Source organism: Lagopus leucura, unplaced genomic scaffold (assembly GCF_019238085.1).
Source record: "Lagopus leucura isolate 7727_CA_CO unplaced genomic scaffold, USGS_WTPT01 Super-Scaffold_100157, whole genome shotgun sequence".
Taxonomy (NCBI): domain Eukaryota; kingdom Metazoa; phylum Chordata; class Aves; order Galliformes; family Phasianidae; genus Lagopus; species Lagopus leucura.
In genome coordinates, this window is record NW_024962334.1 from 4,073,086 (window position 1) to 4,086,686 (window position 13,601).

General features: G+C 43.0%; 1 protein-coding gene across 1 annotated transcript; it reads right to left on the reverse strand.

The window, feature by feature from the left end:
* Window positions 1-1,346: 1,346 nt before the first annotated feature.
* Window positions 1,347-10,087, reverse strand: RP9 (RP9 pre-mRNA splicing factor). Its single transcript, XM_042889000.1, has 6 exons — window positions 9,875-10,087; window positions 9,162-9,192; window positions 8,276-8,405; window positions 7,846-7,937; window positions 6,527-6,588; window positions 1,347-4,295 (listed from the first exon to the last, which is right to left on the reverse strand). Exons 1-6 carry the CDS (start codon window positions 10,057-10,059, stop codon window positions 4,109-4,111), a joined length of 687 nt encoding a protein of 228 aa, XP_042744934.1. The 5' UTR covers window positions 10,060-10,087; the 3' UTR covers window positions 1,347-4,108.
* Window positions 10,088-13,601: the final 3,514 nt, after the last annotated feature.

Below are 13,601 nucleotides of genomic sequence, written 5' to 3' on the forward strand. Positions count from 1 at the left end.
AACAGCTTGAGAAATCACTGGGCATTGCAGCCACTGTCATCAAACCAGACCGATGGACTAGTTCCATAAAAAAAGTCAAATATCCCTTTAGTTTTTTGTTTCTGTTGTTCTTTTTCTTTAATGTTGTAATAAAAATAATAAAACATAAAATGTTTTGTTACTTATATGTGAATTATAGTATATACTTTAGGAGGGCTGCTCTAAAAGTAAAACCTCCTATTTTATTATGTTGGCCCATGTCTGATAGCCATGTTGGCTATCAGAGGTGGACATCAGCTGTATGGCAGTAGAGGTTGAACCTTCCTACCATTATCCCATTGCATGTTGTTGCCATGTGGCAGATGGCAGCAGAGGAGCAGTCTGACCAAAAGGCATCTGATGTGGAAGTGCTGACCAGGCAAAGGTGTGGCAATGAATTCCTCTGGGGAGGGAGAGAGGGGGAAGGCACCTTTTGACATTCATTGTTGCTTGCTGAATGTCTAAGGAGAGCAGTGGATGTGAGGCTGTGAGTGATGCATCTTAGTGGTGGCAGTGGGTCACCTCTGGTACAGATTTTTACAGGTGTGGTGCAGGCTCTTGTTCATCACTGATGAAAATGGATAACCAAAGGTAGTGACTGTACTGAAAAAGTGTTTTGTAGCTAAGAATTTGCTCTACCAAACAGTGTTGCTGTACTCATTTAATCTGTTATAGGTTCCATGGGAATAAATAGGAAGCATTACTTTCAGAGCGACCTAGTGGCCCTAAATTATTCCTCTTCACTCAATGCAGCCTAGGCAAGCTGAAAGATTGGACACCCGTGCACAAGTGATGTTTCTCTGTCAATTAATAATTAATCTGTATGATCTGTAGGGGATTCTTGCTGAAGGAAATACATTTTTAAAGAAATGATTGGGTATTTAAAAAAAAAAATCTCCTAGGGGTTACTAACTAAAATAAAATTTGTGATTCAAAGTACTGTGCTTCAAGCAATCTAAGATTTGTGCATGTGTGTGAAATACCATTACAGTTTATCCTGCTGTGTTTCTTAAGCATTGACTATTGACCAGGAGTGGAAGAAGATACTGGGTTAAATAGATGTTTAGTCTGATGCAGAACAGTGATTTGGTATCTCAAAACAAAATGTTAAATTGCATTTGATATGTACTGAATCTTTCAGGACTGTTTAAAGTAAGCATGTTTGGATTTTGTGTTGAGGGACGTGGTTTAGTACTGTTGGTGACAGGAAGATGGTTGGACTGGATGATCTTGAAGGTCCTTTCCAACCATGGTGATTCTGTGGAAATTCTATTGAGCAGACCAAGGGGATGGACCGATTCCCAAAGAATGGGATGAGAAACAAGGAAGAAGCTGAGTTTGTTTTAATTAAGCTAAGCTCCAGAAGAATCTGAAATGATAAAAGCCAGAGTAACAGAACAGATCTTGGGTTACCCCTGCTCTACTCAAACTCACTAAGAATTCCCTGTAATGTGTCAGGTTTATGCTTTACTTGCTGTGGCTTCCAGCATCTGTCTGATCGCCAGTGCTTTCAAAACATGGATTTTCTTAGCATCATATGGAATAAGACAGAGAATCAAGCCATTATAAATTTTCTGCGTGCATCTGTTAAATCTTTCTGGTTGAAGAACCAGGAGCTTTAAATCAGTTCTCTGTATCAGTATTATCAACTACCCAGAGTCACTTGTAATGATGTGGTAAATAATACTGGAGGACAGAACACCAGAAGAACATTCAAGCTTGGTGAGACAACAAGCTAAACAATTAGGGAATTTCACCCAAGGATACTGCTTTGATTAATCACAGAACTGGAAGGGTCGGAAGGGACCTCTGGAAATCACCGAATCCAACCCTACTATCAGAGCAAGTAACACAGGAAGGTGTCCAGATGGATCCTGAGGATCGTGAATATCTCCAGAGGAGGCTCTACAACTTGTCTGGGCAGCCTTTTCCAGTGCTCCGTTTCTCTGACAGTAAGTTCTTCCTTGTTTGTATGGAACTTCTTGTGTTCCAGTTGCTGCCTGTTGCCCATTATTCTGTTGCTGCAAACCACTTAAGAGACTCTGGCCCCCTCGACTTGACTCCTGCAGTTTAGATATTTGTAAATAGTGATGAGATCCTCTCTGTTCTCCAAATTGAATAGTCCAGGGTCTCTCAGTCTTTTCTCATATAAGAGATGCTCAAAGTCCCTAATCATCTTTGTGGCCCTCTGCTGGACTCTGTCTTGAAGATCCCTATCTTTTTTGAACTGAGAAGCCCATAACTGGACACAGTATTCCACAAGTGGCCTCATCAGGGTAGAGTACGGGGGGAGGAGAACTAACCTTGACCTCCTGGCCATACTCTTCTTGATGCACCCCAGGATACTACTGGTCATCTTGGCCCCAAAGGCACACTGCATGCTCAATGGCCAACCTGCTAACCACGAGGGCTTTAAAGTCCCTCTCCTTGGAGCTTGTTTTCAGTTCAAATGCTCTTTCTAAAGTTGCTAGGATATAGCAATATTTAAGTTGCAAGCTGTTCAACTCCTTTATCAATGAATGTGTTTTTGCTGACTTCACTGAAGATGTGAAGTCTCAAATGTGATTGAGGGATTATTTTTCTTCTAAATACATCTTGTCTACCTTAGTTAAACTCATATTCAAAATGACTGGCAAGGAATGGAGTTTTGTTTTTACTAAATGGCTTAGATATGCAGAAGGGGAAAAAACATTTTTTTTAATGCACATATTCCTGTCTCTCTTCCAAAGCCTCAGGTGAAAGAGGAAAAAACAAACACTACCAAAAAACTTAAGTGCACTTGAGTGTATGATGTCTTGATTTTGCTGGCACTGGTTACTGATGTTCATCGTACTTTAATGTAAGCATAAATACAGAGACTAAGTTCTGCATGAGATCAGATATTACCTACTCCCTTCAGAGCAATTCTATTTTTTCTTTTGCAGAGTATCCATGAATATTTAGGCCTTCAAATCACGGCTTTGTACTGCTGTACGTTTATCTCTTTCAAAAAGAGAGAATTTACTCTAACAACTTATCACAATCTCAGCTGTTCCAGTCAAGTTTATCATGGAACATTATTTAAAAGAAAGAACTTGTAGTCAGTGTATAACATCGTTCCTGCTTACACTTCTTTGCTACTGTTCTGTAGCTTACAAGCACGTTTGGAAACTTCTTTAGATGTTGATATTCTTGTGGGATGATTCATATACTATTACTACATGAAATAGTTCTAGTAAACATACAACATAAGTTGGAATTCACTTCCTCAAGCCTTTTTAAAAGGAAAAAAAAAAATCAAATGTATCAAAACAACTGATACTGAAGTATATGTAGAAATGCATTTCTCTCATTTCCAACATGAACCACCACTCCCTTTTTTTAAATAATCAAAAACAACCCCTACCAGTGAAATTGGCATCTAGCATCATCACAGCTGGCTCACAGTCTTACAGCTTAGGGAATGTTCTAGATATTATAGAACTGTGGCTACTGCAATCACACTGAGTTTTTGCTAACAAAAAACTCACTCTGGTTCTGTCTCCAATTCCCTTGATTTACATTTCCCCTCCTTCAGCAGTGTTCATTATTTCCCCAGCTGCAAGTTAAGTACAGTGGACTTCAAAACACAGGCAGTATGCAGAAAAAAAATACAGGTCCTCACTGTAAGTGAACTGCCAGTGCAAACTGCAGCCCCCTTGCAATGAGGCTTTGTATAAAATTAAATGACTGTGTGGTGAAAACATGCTTCAGCAGTCAGTCTGTTGAGTTCTTCCACCACGGTAGTGATGGCTTTCTGCTGGCAGCCACATAGCAATTTGCCCAAGTTGGGTGATGCTTTGCACAAGTTTCATGGTTAAAAAGATATGTATGATTGTGTTTTGTTCAGCACAGCTCTACTTTTTCTGGCTGCAGCACTGCAGAGGGGTAGAAAAAAGAGCCAGTGAAGGATGCTACATGTATCCATCTGTAGTTTTAAAAAGCCCCTTTTGCTAGTTTCTTCCTAATTCTTTGGGTCTTTCTAGGCAGTTCAAAAGTGGGGGCAGGGAATGGGGGAGGTCAATGAGCATACAGTAGGTGACTGCTATCAGTCATTCTCATCAGATTTAGATTATTTATGCTTTCTCTTCTTCTTCTTCTTCTTTTCTTTTTTTTTCTTTTCCTTCTTTCTCTTTTTTTTCTTGTGTTTATCCGAGGAAGTGGAGCTGCTGCTATCTTCATCATCATCGTCATCACTGTCATCACTGCTATCGTCATCTGAGGTGGAATCCTCAAGGAGCTGCTTCAGCTGCTGTATCCTGTGTTTAAAAAAAATGAATGAGAATCCTTTATAGACTCTCCTTGTAACAATTTATTCTAGCTTTCATCTCTTTCCTCCCTAGCTTGAGAAATGGAAGCTGCATGCAAAGAGCAGGGGAACGCTGCCTCTTTTGCTGAATTACAACTTCCATCAATTTTCAGACTGATGACAACCTCTTCTGAGATACACACGTTGAATTCAACATCTTTCCATCCCCTGGGATATCACAAACTAGCATATTTGACAATGCATAAATAAGTCACTCTGAAAGTAATGCCTCCTATTTATTCCCACAGAATCTAACTACAATAAGTTAAAAGAAGCACAATAAAACTATTTGACAGAGCAAATTCTACAAAGCTACAAAACACTATCTTTCAACATAGTCATCACCGTTAGCCATATGTTTTTGCTAGCAGTGGATGAGGGCCTGCATGACACACTCATTTAAATCTGCACCCACGGACTCCTAGCAATGATGCTATGAGAGCAGCTCTACCCACATGGTTCACCTTTCATTAGCCCAAACAGACAGAAATCTGAAGGTGCCAAATCCACACTGTATGGTGGGCATGGTAGGACAGACCATCTAAGACTGGCAGTGTGCTCCATGGTCTTCAAATTGGAATGTGGCATGGTGTCATCATGTTGCAAGATAAGGGTTGTCTTCTTCTCTGGCCTGACTATAGAAGTTCCAGTCTTCAGCTCAGTCATCATTACAGTACAGCATCAGAGTTGATGGTTGGTCCATGTCCCAGAAAGTCCAGAAGCATTACCTATACCTTTCCTATTCCAAAAGACAGTGCATGTTACTTTACCTGCTGATGGCTGCATCTTGGACTTTTTCTTCGATGGGAGTTCACACGTCCCCACTCCATGGACTATTATTTTGATTGCAGCTTGTAGTGGTATAGACACCGTGTCTCAGTACCAGTAACAATGCAATCCAAGAAACTGGCACCTTCAGTCTTGTATTGGTTCAATAGATCCTGACAAGCTTTCATAGCATTCTTTCCATTCCTGTGTGAGCATTCATGGGACTCACCTGATGTAAACTCTGCAACATTCCAAAGTTTCCACCATCATTTCCAGTGCGCTGAAGGCAACGTTCAGCTCTGTTATAATATGCCAATTCATGTGGACGAGCTGATCGAGATGCTCTTCATTTCGTGATGTGACAGCTGTGCATGGCTGTCCAGAATGTGCCTTGTCTTTCATGTCACTGTCACCACTGCTGAAACGTACCACCTTCTACCTCACTGTGCTGACATCCACTGTTTGATCTCCGTAACCATTCAGCAAGCATTGATGAACGTCAGTGGGTGTCAATTTTTCTGCACAGAGAAATTCAATTCCACCCCTTCGCTTCAGATGCACTTCTATGTCAGACACATTTTGTCAAACTGCTTCTCTGCTGCTGTCAGTTTCACAGCAAAGTGTAATGAAATATTGGTTGGAAGGGTCAGTCTCTACTGCCATACCACCAACATCCACCTCTGATGTTGTGGGCCAACATAATAAAACAGAAGGCATTACTTTCAGAGCAGCCAATGTAATTTAATTAAGCACAGAATAAAGAGACAAAAGCAATCACCAGACCACTGTAAGAAGTTCTAACTTTATGCACACAAAGGTGCACACTGGGATTATAATATCAAGAAAATATGTGTCCTGTTGATGAAGAGATGATGTCAATGAAGCTGCCTGGGCAGATTCTACTTTAGATGCAGAGGTATCTTTGACAAGTACTCTTCCTTTGAGCTTTCACAAATTCCTGACAGATGTGGAGGGATACCTGCTGTACACACTGAACAATGACCTCACATGAGGAACAGAATTTGATGCCTAGAGCTAACCTTCTAAAACCATCCCTTCCTGTCTACTGAAAGATTTTTGACATAAAAACAACTAGTGAAGCCAATGAAAAATGTCTTTATTAGACCTAAAAGAGAATAAGATCCAAGTACCCAAACATTATGGTATAAATGAAGGATTCCTCTTTGAACTTTGTTCTGGGAACAAATGTAGAAGGTATTAAAGAGGCAGGAAGTATACAGAATGATCACTGAGAAAGCAGAAATGCATTAATCTCTGATAATAGAAAGAAACTGTCATTAAAAATGTTTGGTTGGTGAGGGTAATATATCAGCATTTCAACCACAAACCCTAAATCAGAATCATGTTATCCAATCAAACTGAAAATGCATTTTACTGCAGAGGCACACTTACCTCATTTCTTTTTCATGACGTTTCGTTTCCCTTATTATGTCATACATTGGATCTTCATGTGCCTTTAAAATGAAAAACAAGAGCCTCATTAACGTGGGCTGATTTTTACTTTCTTAGTTACATCGCTGATGAAGGAGGCTCTCCTTAGGTATACTCCTGCTTTTCCTCTCCAGTCACAGTTGACTAAGAGGTCCCCAGCATATACTGTAGGAATAGTTAGCTAGACACAGAAGGAACACTGAAGTTCAAAATAGTACATACAGTTCCCTGACAGCACATTTTAAAACACAGATACAAACACATGGCAATACAGTTGCTAAGTACTGGAAATTGGAGCTGTCCTTATGTATTACTACTATTGCTTCTTAACCAAGTTCTGTTTAAATTGAATAGGCATTGCAGTAAAAGATAGTTGTGATGGAAGATAGCAAATAAACTTGCAGATATTTAAGGCCAGTTCATGCCAAGCAAGAAGAATTGAGGCTACCATCTCTGTTGGAAGATTCAGCAAACAGAGAGACAGAGAAACAGTATCAGATGCTGATGAAGGTGGGAATTCAAATTTCAGTAGCAAATGAAAGATGGTGGGAATGGACTATGATGGCCCTTGACATAACACGAGAGCTTGATGCAACAGAGAAGAAGCCTGAAAAAAATATGAAGAATAGAGGCAATCTGGTCACAAATGTGAGTCAAATAACTGCTTGCAGCACCATTCTTGCTGGACAGAAGGAGCCCGGATTCCATTTTTCACAGATAGAAAAACACAAGACACAAAGCGATGATATCTTAAAATACATTTTAACAGTGCAAAGCAAAAGAAGCCATGCTGAAAGAATCTGAAAAACAAAGATGCAGTCTCACATAGCAGAAGATCAGAATAGCACACAATGGATGGATCACACACCTAGACAACAGGCTTCATGATGTGGTTGGTCAGTGACAGCAGAAGGTTTGAAATAGCTGTAACAGGCAGCTCAGGCTTTACTAAACATATTTGTTGTGTTTTATTACAAAAATTTATGCTGTAAATACTGACTGAATATGACAGTTGAAAGAGGTTCTTGAAGATTTCCAATTTAAATGTTAATTATTTTCCTCTTGCAGAATAGATTTTTCTTTAAAGCAGCCAAACATTCAGCCACATCTGTAGCTTCTTCTTTATTAGGAGACTTTTGGCCTCTGTATTAAACTAGAGACAGAAGAAAAGTCCTTAACAGATCATCATCTATCTGGCTTCTCTTCACCTGCAATATTATTCATCACCAATGTCAAAAAAAAAAAAAAAAAAGCAATAATAATGCAGCATTTGTACTCACTACTCTAAATTGTTCCAGTTTCTGATTGCCTTTAATAAAGAATGGGCATTCTTTATCCCCTGTTCTGTGTCCATAGCGTTTACACCTCCAACCTTGGGAAAGAAAAAAAAAAACCAACAGTGAATTGCATCTGTGAGCCAGACCAGCATTTAAACAAAACAAAACACAGAGAAGCAGACTTATGGAAAATATTTTCAGTTTTGGAAAAAAAAAATTAAGAAAAAAAAAAAAAGGGAGAGGAAGAGAAGTGTTATATTGATAAATGTAGCTTCCATAAAATAGAAGGCTATTACATTAATCTGTTGATTGTCTTATATCAACATGATGCCAAACTATTTGGATCCTGTCATCTGTCCGCTACACATCCTGCCCTCCCTCCGTGTAAGAAGACATGAAGATCCAGTGACACCTGGAACATTTTCAGCCTTACACTGCATAACTTTGACTTCTTTTCCCAAAGGCATCCAAAGCCCTTTTGTTGGGGCATGTGCCAGAAATTCTCGTGCACTTTCATTGCCTGGTACATCAGGTATGCAGTCTTCTGGTTTTGTTTCCTCTTCCTATGGAGAAAGATAAACACAATAACATCACCTTAACAAACAAACAGAAACAGAAACAGGAACAGCCCACCTTTGTAAGAATCAATATTCCAAGTGTACGGGCCTTCATTTAATATGAAAACTATTTTCTCTAACATTTATTTTTCTTGCAACACAAGAAGGGTCTTTCTCCCTGGCCCTTTCCTACTTCAGATTTTCTGGACATTTATCCTAGCAATTTTTTTTTCAATAAATGATAGAATTGAAAAATCAGCAGAAGCTGAGACTTCTTTGTCGCAACAAAACATAAGAACTAGAAATAGCCTTAACAACATGAAGAAGTATATTGGGGGGTTAAAAACACCAGATTATGGTTTCATTATATACATTCGACAACAACAGTAATCACTACGAAAGTGTTTTTACACAAATATTTTGAACATAAGCAATGGAGAAGAATCCTGAAAAGAAGCCATACAAACTGAAAATATGCTTCACCACACACGATTTCCCTGCACCCATACCAAGTACTACATTAGTTTTCTGTCCTAAGATTTTGGGAAGGAACCAGTACCATCCTATTTGACTCTGAGCATCTTGCTTGAGATTTAGGGAGTCAAAGAGGTTCACTTGCAAACGAGGAGCTCTAAATTGCCCTCTGGAAGCACTTATCTCTGTGATTTATATATAGGTATCCTAGGCCCTTTAACTAGGATACGAGGCACTCTCTGAAAATCACCTGTAAAGCTAAAGATGCACGGCAATACAGGTACCAACCTTAATTAGCCCTGGGGGAGGTTTCTCATAGCTGAAAAGCAATAGAAATGTTGTTACTCTGTAGCTTAGCACAAACAAATCATTGACAAAATACGGTACCCGGATGGGATGGAGTTACAATTTTCACCTCCCGTTTTCCCTTCAATTTTACTTCATCAGTAACCAAGCAGCAGAGCTGGATGCAAGCATGCTGAGACCCCGTGCTCTCAAACTGCCGTGCGTTTGCCATTTTGCAGCACTCATCTCCTGTGAATGCTCCTGCAAGGAGCTCGGCGCTGCAGCCGCCATCAGGCCTCCTGTCAGCTCCTCAAATAGAACAGACCTGCCTACGTGTACAAGCGGGCTCTGCAGACCTCCCAGCTGGACGCACACAGGCGAGCGACCCGCGTATTTCGGCCCTGTTTTCAGCCCCAGGGCCCCGATCTGACCCACGGCTGGCGACAACCAAAGCCCTCAGAGCACAGCGCTGGAAAGGTTAAGAGTTGAAGGGCTCGCTTTCACCGCTTTCAGGACCCACGAGGCCGAGGCGAGGCGCCGGGGTTTGGCTGCCCGAGCCCCGCAGGAGGGCGGGGTGCCGGAGCCGGACTCCGCCGCCGGCAGAGGGCTGGGCCCTGCCAGGCCCGCGCCTACCCAGCGGCAGAACGCTCGCCGTGCCCGAAGGACGAGCCCCGCTCCCCGCCGGGTGGGCTCGCAGCACGGCCTCCGCTCCTTACAAGGACTCCAGGTGCTGGAGCTTCTGCAGCTGCTGCGCCTCCTGCTTCTTCCTCTTCCTCTCGTGCCGGCCCTGGCTCCTGCCGCCGCCGCCCGCGGACTCGTGGGAGCTCCCGTGCCGCGCCCGGCTGCCCCTCGCCGCTCCCTCTTCCTCCTCCTCCCGTCCCCTTCTCGGCCCGTGGGACATCGCCGCGGCGCTCAGGACGGCGGTCACACCGCGCAGACCCCGCCCCGCCCGCTGCGCATTTCGCTTTCACTTCCCGGGCCGGGCGGGGCGCCTCGGCCAAACGCCGCCTTCCGCCGGCAGCGCGGCCCGCGTCGTTGCGGCGCCGCTTCGGTTCGCCGTTGGTGCCGAGGAGGCCGCGGACGCGCTCCTAAAAGCTGCCGCTCGGCCGTGCTGCCTGAGCAGCAGCGCACGTCCTTCTGAGCGCTGCCGGAGCGCCGCGTCCGTCCGCCGGTTCTGATTCCATCGCGGTGTTTTGCTACCGGGACACTGGTTTGTGGTAACGCCAAATCGCAATTGGTTCCATGCGTGGCCCTGTGTCTTTAAGCAATGAGCAAAGCAGGAGAAATGCTTCCAGGCCCCGCAATTATATTTAAGATGTCTGAAAGAACTTAAATGAGATGTAGTATCAAATACTCACTCTATTTAGAGAAGTGGCAATAATTACTAAAAGTTAGGCACCATCTGGGCGGACGCTTACCAAATAGAGACTTTATTTTGGCAGCAAACTCAAGTGACACAATAGGCATTTTCAGTCCCCCTTTAATTCCAGTGATATTTTGCTAGCTTAAATGCCTTTCATTTCATGTTTTCTAACCAATAGATTAGTCAAATTTTGGAATGTTTGACTTTCCAATGCCTTTGGACAGTAATAGAAAAGATAATTCCAAGGTTGAGAAGGGATGCGTGCAGTAAGAAAAAAGAAAGATCTCAGGAAACCATACCAGCCTCACTTTCATTTACCCTTCACTGCCAGCTTGGGTGAAATGAACACAGTTCTGCCAGTCTGGAGCAGGTAAGCATCTGGCTTGGAGGCCTGAGGCACAGTCACAGCAGCATTGGGGGCTGCCTAGAGGAAGCAAAGACAGACAGTGGTATACTGTCCTCTTCCTTCTGTTAAATTAGTGATTAGTAATTTAACACTTCATTTGTAGATAACTCCAAAGTTCCTTGTTTTCCTTTGCTGAGAAAAGCCCTGAATTCCTGCCTCTGTTGCACACTAACCCAGTGAGCCAATTGCTTTAGTATCAGTCCTCAGGGAAGAACAGAAAGTAAAGAACAGCGAAGAAAGAGGGAGATGAAAAAGTATAATGGTTATATTCAGCTCTGTTGGTCCTAGAGCAGAAATCCTCAATATCTGTGAAGTGGTAAAGGGTTTACATTAGCTGAGGCTCTGATTCTGTGTACTTAGTAGGCTGAATACTTGAAGATGACATTCTTTTCTTTATTTGACTACAGTGCTTCAGATATTTCAAGAAGTTAATTTGGGGGAACTGTTCTCATACTGCAACCACTGGCTGTCACAGCACTCTAATTCCAGCCTGCAAGCACTGCAATTGCTACTGCAGTTTAAATGATCTGAAAAGCCTGTGTGTTTCACGATACCCGCCCCGACTGTATTTTTATTATAAACAACTGAATGTTTGAACTATAAATGATAACACTAGGGCCAAATTAATTTGCATCTATGTCACCCCGTAGGCATCAGTGTGCCTATGAGAGTGTAACAGTGGTGGAATGTCAGCCAATCTGTTTTTCTCCATTTTTGGCTGGCTAGAGCTTTGAGATGGGATCTGTTTCTGATTATATTACGCAGAGGAGAGGAATCCAGAACCCATGATAGCCTCCACAGGAAGTTAAGCACCTCGTCATGGGATCCAGAACACACAGCAGCCTGTGCACAGTCTGAATCCAGTGTGGCTGGTGTGCAGCTGCCAAAGATAGCAGATAGAATACATTCATAGTGTGACCTTGGTATCTCAAAAAATACTCTAACCCAGGCACGTCCAACCCATGGTCCAGCACAGCCTGTCCTGCAGCCTCCCCCTGCCCCACACCTCCCTGCCAAGGATTGCAGCCTGGCCCTGGGCATGCACCCACTGAGCATTTTGTTGCTCACAAAGAGCAATAAAACCACAAAACCAGAGAGATATTAACTATTCTTTTCGTGATCCTAATGCATCACTTCAGTTTGATGGCAGTGGCTGCCGTTCTTAGTGAATTCTCCAGGTGCTCATCAGAGGTTTTTGATGAAATCTTCCTATACTTCATCCTCAAAAGCAGTAGTTCCCAAATGTATGTACTGCCAAAACGTGATAACGTGAGTAAGACGTAGTTCTCTAATATACATCTGCTAAGAGAGGTCTTATAAAGGCCTGGTAAAGAGATTGCAAGTGATTGCAGCCCTATGCATGCCATTTAAAATTTGCAAGTACTGTATTTATGTCAACTGAACATGGTTTTGTTTTGTTTGTTTGGTTGTTTGTTTTTGCAATCTTGAAACTTCTTCTCAAATTCCTGTGTCAAAACAGAAAGCAAGGCTGCATGTTTTTCTCAGTTCACAGGACTACGTTTTGCCAGTGTATTAAATTGCACACAATTATTTGCCATTAGGTGAGTCAGCACAGCCCTGCACCCTCCCCACGTCCTGATTTCAGCCCAAGCAGTGCCTATTGTGCACCAATCTGGAGTAAGTGCCTCTCCTTTCTTGGTATGTTGGAGTTTGCACTGGGACACCTGTTTCTCCTCCTGGACTCTGCAGTCTGGAAAACTTTGCTCTGTGAGGTGAGAGCTGAGCCCAGGCCTTCAGGCTTGGGAGGGACCTAGGCAAATGACAGCTTAGGGCGGGCTGCAGGCACTGAGTTTTCTCAGCACTGGGCACAGAAGGTCGACAAGGATGTAGGACAGCAGAAGTGCTCCCTGTTCTCACTGTAGTGCGGCACCAAGGGACTGGTAAGGCCTCAGCAGCACATGTTGCAGGGCAGTGGCTGGCATATGTCTGCCACTCCACTGGTGGTTGCAACCTGCTTGCTAGGAGCTACCACGTGTGTCCTCAGTGACTGCTGCAGGAACCAGTGTGGCTGCCCTGACATAGCACCCCATTCAACTTGCCACTGGGACGGATGCAGGCATGTGGCAGGCTATAGTGTGAACTGTGCTGGGCTGCATGTGTTCTGCAGACTGGACATGTCTGCTCTAACTTATGGCTAATAAGGTCGTCCCACTCTCCATTTGTGTTCCTCTCCACAGAGAAACAGTACAGAAAAGCTTTTGAGATTCATGGGGCCAGAAAGACAAATGTGTCTGAATTTGGCTCTAAGTACACTAGAAGGGGTGCTCATCCTAGTACTGGAAACTGTAATTCTTCATGTAAGACAGAATCAATGCTATGAGCACCATTACACTGGTTGGTAATATTATGCTCCTGCATAGCTGAACCATCAGTGTGGTGTTTCTTGCCATACATCATTGCAGAAAGGGAGTGAGGGAGCAGACTTTTCAATGAACACCATGGCCAAGGCTGCTTTGGTACAGCTTTGACCCTGTGTAAATATCTGCAGGTGCAATCCTTTTAGGAAAATTGGTCAGAAAGGCATCAAATCTTTGATTCTAGCACAGCACAGATATGATCTAGGCATTGAGTTGTTTGTTTCGGCAAAAAGTAGGTTGCTGTGAGTGCTCAAAAATGAGCACTTGCAGGAAAGCATTACAGCTAAGCAAGGAGG